Here is an 8,572-nt window from a genome sequence, read left to right on the forward strand (position 1 = left end):
TAAATCAGTGCTTTCCATATTCTTGAAAGGTGATCACAGTCACAGCTGTTCTGGGTGACAATCAAAAGGAACATTCCCAGGTATTATCGAATGGTTATCACAAGTATGCCCAGTACATACTCTGGAAGATAAAGAACTATGAAATGATCATTATTCTTAAAAGACCTTCACCTGTTTCTCATTTTATGTTTATATTTTGTCTTGTTTTTGTTTTTCAAAGGATATTGAAGAATCACAAAACCACACTGGCGAGCCTGTGGGAGATGACTACAAAAAGATGGGAACACTTTTTGGTGAACTGAACAAAAGCCTCCTCAACATGGGCTTCACAAGGATGTATTTTGGAGAACAAATTGTAGAACCAGTAATAGTCATTTTCTTTTGGGTTATGCTGTGGTTCCTTGGCCTACCAGCCTTCGGACTAGTTGCTCTTCTTTGCCTTGTCATTATTTATGTGCAGCAGTAAAATATGGCCAAATGAACATTTGGTTTGACATTTGGTAGCCAGATATGTAATTAGTGAAGTTATATATTTCACTACATAAAGGCTGAAAAGTTTGCCTTGTTTCAAATTGTGTGTTGTTGTTTTGCAATTAAATTTGTAAGTTGATGTTTAAAATTAAATTCAACTTGATTTTAAGAGGGTTGAATATATATAGTAGCTTATTCATAACTCTTGTTTAACTACTGTGATCTGTGCCCACTTTTAAATACTCCTATTCCCATGCCAGACCTTAAATAACACCAAAAAGTGAGCAGGGAAAATAGGATACAAAATTCAAATCAGACAATATAGATCTTGTAAAAGCTCTAATAAAACATTTTAGAAGAAAAAGGGTGAAACAGGGAGTGAAAAATTTTGACTGGAGAATTGCTCTTCACTTACCCCAACCAAATAAATCCATATTTTCTGGGAAATAACTTGAATTTCCATTGTCCCTGCTCAGCCAAAACTAATGTAAATGACAACTTCTATACACTACCTTAATATTTTGAAAATTGGTAAAGCTAGCACATTTTCTAAAGATTGTAAAGAAATATATTTATTATAACTGGGAAAACTTCCCAAGTTAAATATAACTTTTTTATAATGTAATACTTGGGCTTGGAATTACTTCAGTATATCATTTGGAGTTTTAGACAATTTTGGTGCTAATTAGTTTTTGTGAATTTTTAAAGGCTCATAAGCCAGGTCCATAGTTGACTGTACCCCATAGTAGTGAATATTTTCCTTGTATTTTTTCCTAGATAAACATTTTCAGTGTATTTTTTTTAGAAATTTACATTTTTATAATTCTTTTATAGCAATTAGTCTAAGATTTTAAAAATCTATTTCCTATCTTGATATGGATTTTCCCCTCAAAGTTGATTTGTATTATGGCTGAAATTCTTTATTATTCCTTTTTTTAAAAGAAAAAGCTCATTTTCTTTAATATCTGTATTAGACATTACAGTATTACAATATAAAACCAAATGCTTAAATTTGGAACTCAACAGCCAATTGTATCATATTCCTCTAATGCTAAAGTCAAGTCAGTAATTGGCCAGGCATGTTATTAATGTGTCTTAATTCAGCACTTTGGGGTTTTATATTGAAAAATAGCATTTCTGTAAACATATTTAGAAAATGAAAAACGGCTTACTGATATTTTGGATTTTGTTAAAAAAAAAATCTAAAATCTTTATACTTTGGTCTAAAAAAACTTTCTATGTAGACAAAAGATAGGTATTTGAGATAGTTATCTAGAAAGTTAAATAGAGGAAGATGGAGCAATGGGTTATTTTTATCTTTGGCAGGGCAATAACTAAAGTGTGTAAAATGTTTACTATTCTACTTTATAAAGTTTTTACCCAGTCCTGTTTCTAAAATTTATTCTGTATGTCCTCAGCATCTTCCATACTGAAGCAGAAAAATGATGAAAATGTTCAATTTAGATTTCTAAAATTAGATTATCCTGAACAACAGTAGCAATCAGAGGGCACTAAAAAATATTATTCCTTTGTGTAAATACAGATCTTTTAAAGTTTGACTTTGAAAAAAGACTTTGTACTATACATTGTGTTTTTACTGGGTTTGCAGTATTTTTAATAGTAACCTTTATGAACCTGGCATAAGAGCAAGTTATTTGACATTATTCGTGTCCAGTAGAGTTGCGAGGTTTTTAACAGAAGTCATGAGATTTTGTATATCTGCATTCAATATTTAAAAGTGTATTCCTTTGTAATACTACTAGAAGTTTTAATTTCCTTTTGGAATGTAAAAAAAGAAATAGTATGCATAATAGCAGCTCTGGTTCTACCAGAGCTAATATTGAAAATATTTTTAAAAGTAATTTTTAATTGTCAAATATTATACATCTGTACACTGCTGTTAATAGGATGTATATTAAATTCTATAAAGAAATGAGATATTTTGATGCTATCCTTTCTGCATATATTATTAGAAGAGCATACCAACAAATAATTTGCTTTAATAGGGAAAAAACAAACTTTGCTCATTTGATGGAAATAAAATATTTTCTTTTATGAAAGGTATTAGAATGCAAATTATACTGATATCTTGAAATAAAAAGAAACTGGTCATTTCTTTGGTTCATGGTATAAGGAATTGATTCACAAACATTCTCAATCATTTCAACCTCAGACACAAGGCAATTTTAGAAACTACTATTACTATGAATAAAGAGAAATTATAGTGCTATATTATTAGATTTGTGTATGTATATATCACTCATACCTCTATTCAAAAGGAAAAGGTCAAGACCTATAAGTAAACTGACTGTAGATGAATAAATCAATTTTCACTAAGTTATGTAGAATTCAGTTGTCTCATATGCTGAACTCATATGCAAGGTATTTTTCCATTCCTGGCCACCAGTCAGATCATTCTTAGTTCACTAGTGTGCTGGAGCCAGCTTACACTGGCTTGCAAAAGCCAACTATATACATTTAATCCCTCTTTGCCTTCAGTGACATCAAGTTGGTAGCCTGACATTGAATATGAAGGGAGTATTTACACTATAATTGGCAAACACAACAAATCAGGGCTCTTTTTTTGTGGGAAGCCAGTTGTTGAACATGTATCATCAGCACATCACTGATTAGCCACTGTAGAGGCCACATTTCCATTTCTACTCTTAAAAACATAAAGGAAGTATATCAAGGCAAATCCCCACAGACCCATCCAAAATTGCATTTGAATCTTTTCCATGTGGGAACTATGGACCATAGTTGTCTTCTGACCAAAGTGTATCTCTATTTAATCACGTTTTGATCAGAGAAAATCTTCCTGGGCTATCACTAAACTGCCAATCTATTAAAGACTATCCAAATGATCAGGAAATAAGAAACAGTTACAGAACTGAGAGAGAGCAAATTACAGCATAAGGTCTGTTGTAAAGTATTAAGCTCAAAATAATCAAAGCTGGGTATTTGAGCAATCAAGGGCTGTTTGTCTGGTTTGTGATTCTATAATATAATTACATATTTTAGTTATTTATTTATTATTTTAATTAGTTATTTTACAAATGTTTATTGATTTCAGTTTATTTTAGAAGTTTTCATTGTGAATTAATGGCTTGACAGGGTGAAATAAGAATTTAAAAAATCAGACTGTCATACTTGTTAGTACTTCTAGTACTAGAATTGGCCAAGAAGAATATCAACTAATGTACAAACTATTGCTTCAGGATTATTGCTGGACTGAATATTTTCTAAGTCCTATTTCTCTGCCGTACAGTTGTGTTCATTTCACATGCTAGTAAGGTTAACACTCAAAATCCTTCAAGCTCAGCTTTAGCAGTACGTGAACCAACAACTTCCAGATGTACAAGCTGGATTTAGAAAAGGCAGAGGAACCAGAGATCAAATCGCCAACATCCGCTGGATCACAGAAAAAGCAAGGGAATTCCAGAAAAACATTTACTTCATTGACTACACTAAAGCCTTTGACAATGTGGATCACAACAAACTGGAAAATTGTTCAAGAGATTGGAGTACCAGACCACCTTAGCTGTCTCCTGAGAAACCTGTATGCAGTTCAAGAAGCAACAGTTAGAACCAGACATGGAATAATGAACTGGTTAAAAATTGAGAAAGGAGTATGTCAAGGCTGTATATTGTCACCCTGCTTATTTAACTTCTATGCAGAGTACATCAAGCGAAATGCTGGGCTGGATGAAGCACAAGCTGGAATCAAGATTGTAGGGAGAAATATCAATAACCCCAGATATGCAGATGATACCACTCTAATGGTGGAAAGTGAAGAAGAACTAAAGAGCCTCTTGATGAGAGTGAAAGAGGAGAGTGAAACAGCTGGTTTAAAACTCAACATTGAGAAAACTAAGATCATGACATCTGGTCTCATCATTTCATGGCAAATAGATGGGAGGAAAATGGAAACAGAGACTAATTTTATTTTCTTGGGCTCCAAAAAATCACTGCAGATGGTGACTGCAGCCATGAAATTAGAATACGCTTGCTCCGTGGAAGGAAAGCTATGACAAACCTAGACAGTGTATTAAAAAGCAGAAACATCACTTTGCCAGCAAAGGTCCGTATAGTCAAAGCTATGGTTTTTCCAGTAGTCATATATGGATGTGAGAGTTGGACCATAAAGAAGGCTGAGTGCCAGAGAATTGATGCTTTTGAACTGTGGTTGGAGAAGACTCTTGAGAGTCCCTTGGACAGCAAGGAGATCAAATCAGTTCAATCCTAAGGGAAATCAACCCTGAATATTCATTGGAAGGACTGACGCTGAAGCTGAAACTCCAATACAGCAGCCACCTGATGGAAAGAGCTGACTCATTGGAAAAGACCCTGATGCTGGGAATGATGGAAGGCAAGAGGAGAAAGGGGTGACAGTTGGCTGGATGGCATCACTGACACAATGGACATGAGTTTGAGCAAACTCAGGAAGACAGTGAAGGACAGGGAAGCCTGGTGTGCTGCAGTCCATGGTGATGAAAAGAGTTGGACACGACTTAGTGACTGAACAGTAACAGTTTCTCTGCCCAACCCTTGATTTTTGATGTTCCAGACTGTTCTTTCATGGGTCTACATATTACCTTGGGCAATACCACCACTCCCATGGCTTCAGTTACCATTTCACACTAACAGCTCTCCAGTCTACATCTCCATTTCAGAGAGTTCTATGCAGAATATCAGATTCATACATTCAACTGCTTGCCCAACATCTGTTCTTGCTTATCCCTTAGTACCCAAAATTTAACATGTCCAGAAAAGGAACTCGGCATCTTTTTCCCATTTTCTTCTTCCTGTGTTTCTAGTCTTAGCGAACGACACGATTGCCTCCTACACAGCCCACATGTAACCTATCACTCTTTCACCTTGTTTTACCTCCTAAAAAATCTTGCCACTTCCTTCCATTCACAGTATCACTAACCTAGTCCATACTGCCATCCATAGATTGCTATCTTAGAATCCTCACTGATCTCCTGCCTTCATTTTTCCATGTTATAATCAGAATAATTTTTCTAAAATGTGACTGACGTCCTTGGCCTAAATCTTTTCAATGACTTCCTATTACCATTATGATAAAATGTTTAGTCCTTAGTATAGGTTTCATGAACCCTTTGTGAACTGGTTCTTAACATACCTTACCTGTCTATGCAGCCACCTTCCCTTCCCAAGTCTCACTATACTGATTGTGTTTTCAGCTGAAAGCTGTACTTTCTTCCAAAATCTTTTACCTTCTTTCTTTAGCTCCTCCCTACCAAATTGACCAGCACATCCACAGCTTTAAGGCTTATTTAGATATTGTGTCCCCTGGGGAAAATTTCGCCACCTCTTTTAAATCCAGTTTTGGTATTTCATAGGGCTTCTCTGATAGCTCAGTTGGTAAAGAATCTGCCTGCAATTCAGGAGACCCTGGTTCGATTCCTGGGTCGGGAAGATCAGCTGCAGAAGGGACAGGCTACCCACTGCAGTATTCTTGGGCTTCCCTTGTGGCTCAGCTGGTAAAGAATCCACCTGCAATGCAGGAGACCTGGTTTGGGAAGATCTCCTGGAGAAGGGAATGGCTACACACTCCAGTATTCTGGAGAATTCGACAGACTGTATAGTCCGTGGGGTCGCAAAGAGTCGGACACGACTGAGCGACTTTTACTTTCACTTTTCACTTTGGTATTTCATGTGCTTTCAGAGGACCCTGTGTTTCCCCTGTCCCCATTTGTCATGTTATATTGTAAAAGTTTATGGTCAGCTTCTTCCATTAAACAATAGGCTTCACAGGCAGAGACATGTCTATCATGTTCATAACTGCATCACCAAACACAATGACTGGCATACAGTATGTCCTCAAAATCTTTGCCAAATAAATAAATCAGCTTCATTTATTCATATTCTCCCTAGAGGGTATTCACAAAGAAGACCTAGAGTTGGTTGCACTTTAAAGTTTTTTTGACTCCAAAAATATACCCTATTTGCATAAAGAGCATGGATTGATTTATGTGTTATCACTTATAAAGTTTATTCACTTTCAATGGAAGAATATTGCTATTTTTTGCATACATATACAGTATTGCTACTCTATGCTTACATTTTTAGAAGAAAAATGTATTTTGATGTCATGCTTGATGAAATCACTATTTCTTCAGAATGCAAATGGTAACTCATGCTACCTAAATTTCATATTTTTCCAGTATTTTTCAATAGATCTTTCTTTTCTAAACGTTAATATTTAAAAATCTCAGAAATGTGAGCAGGAATTCTCAAGTATCTAAGCTTGGTATTTTAGGCTCCTGAATAAATTCACAACTAGAGTGACCTAGCTGCCCAGATTATGTATGTTAAATAACACGTATATAAAATACTTTGTTATTCTTTCTAATAAATAATACCCTTTCACAGCCCTGCATCCTGAGTCTCCCTTCTGACTCCTTATGTTGTTTTCTGCTTGTCAGTTAATTACTGCCACATCAAGTTTGGGTATAGTCACTTGAGAGTAAAAAGAGCGTGTTTTCCTCATCCTTATTGCTGGAGCAGAAAGCCAAGGCCTGATGGATTTACAGCTTCCCAGACAATAGAGTACCGGGAAAATCCAGATCTAGATGAGCCAAACTGTATTTCTTCTTTAAAATTATTGAATGAACTCAGCAGAAGCCAGATCTAAAACTTGGTCATTCAAATGTTTATTAAATTTGAATTGTTATTTTTTTCAGCAAAGTTCAATCACTTACCCTTTCATTGATTTCATCAGCTGGAAATTCTTTGCTAGAATACAGTGATTTTTACCACAAGACCATTGACCTTTTTTGTTATGGGTTTACCCCTGTGTTACAAGAAGCTAGCTGATGGTATATTTTATAATGTGAGTTTTTTTAAGGAAAGAATGAAAATTCTATATACAGTATAATTATTTATACCATAGTTGGTTCAAAACAAAATCTTCAGAATTATTTTTGTGGGGGGGAGCGGGGAATGAGGTATATAACAACTCAATATTTGAGACTATTGCCATCTACAAAATGCCTTTCTCTGGTCTGTCAATAAATTTTCCCGGTTTTACATTTATAGCAAAAATATTCATGACTATCATTTAATGTATTTTCAGCTTTAAAAGGCACAACAGTAATGTGTAAACACACCATACAAATAAAGGTGAAGAAACAGTTACGAAAGGAAAACACTTGGATGTTGGTTTGTAAAGATTAACCTAAATTAACCCTGCACAAAACCATAATGATGATTTTTCATATAAGGTTTAATATAACATTGTTTAATTGTTAGACCAGTGGCTTTCAAAGGTTTTAGTTTGTTTTGCTTTAAGGGGACTATAAATATATGAGTGATTATGATAAAGCTGAGCTTTATCTACATAAACATAAATGATAAAAGCAGAGCTGTTTTAGTTGATATTGCTGTAGGCGCCAGTTCCCTGGGAAGTTAGGAAAACAGGAAATTTACTAGACAGTGCTCTGGAGTAAGATCCTATAAAGCGAGTAAAAGAAGCAGGATGGGGCAGTTCAGTACAGTCACAGCAAGGCCTCGGTGACGCTACTGGGTGTTCTCAAAGAGGAATGATCCTTCAGGATTGACCTATAGTTGGGACGAGGGAGCTGTCTTCAGCCAGAAGTGACTGCCAGAGAGGACTGGTAGCTGGGGGTTGTCAGCTAGCAGCATTCCAGCAGTCATCAGAGAAAACTGGTTCTTCAGAACTTTGGTTCTAATGGAAGGATCTGAGCAGCACGCACAGCATCCACATACACTCCCTTCTTTTCTCACCTCATCTTCCATAACCCGACTCTTCAGAGTACAGTATAAAGATGACTAATCTAAATCAAACTCAGTAGTCAAGATACTTTTAAAAATTTTTTAAAGGGAGCTTCCCAGGTGGCTCAGTGTAAAGAATCTCCCTGCCAAAGCAGGAGACATGGGTTCAGTCCCTGGGTCAGGAAGATCCCTTGGAAAAAGAAATGGCAACCCGTCCTAGTATTATTCTTGCCTGGGAAATCCCATGCACAGAGGAGCCTGGTGGGCTCCAGTCCATGGGGTTGCAAGAATTGAACACAACATAGCAACTAAACAGCAACAGCCTTTTTAGTCTATTGTG

The 8,572-nt window shown here is 35.8% G+C and overlaps 1 protein-coding gene across 1 annotated transcript in view; it reads left to right on the forward strand.

The window, feature by feature from the left end:
* The window catches only part of FAM241A (family with sequence similarity 241 member A), a 43,423-nt gene extending 40,836 nt beyond the window's left edge, over positions 1 to 2,587 (forward strand). Inside the window, exon 2 of the mRNA XM_086407071.1 lies at positions 221 to 2,587. Coding sequence (XP_086263197.1) covers positions 221 to 466 — 246 coding nt within the window. The 3' untranslated portion in view covers positions 467 to 2,587. The remainder of the gene's footprint in view (positions 1 to 220) is intronic.
* The last annotated feature ends 5,985 nt before the right edge of the window (positions 2,588 to 8,572 follow it).

Source organism: Bos grunniens, chromosome 6, assembly GCF_055505025.1.
Source record: "Bos grunniens cultivar Pamir isolate PY7600 chromosome 6, Bosgru_T2T1.0, whole genome shotgun sequence".
Lineage (NCBI taxonomy): Eukaryota > Metazoa > Chordata > Mammalia > Artiodactyla > Bovidae > Bos > Bos grunniens.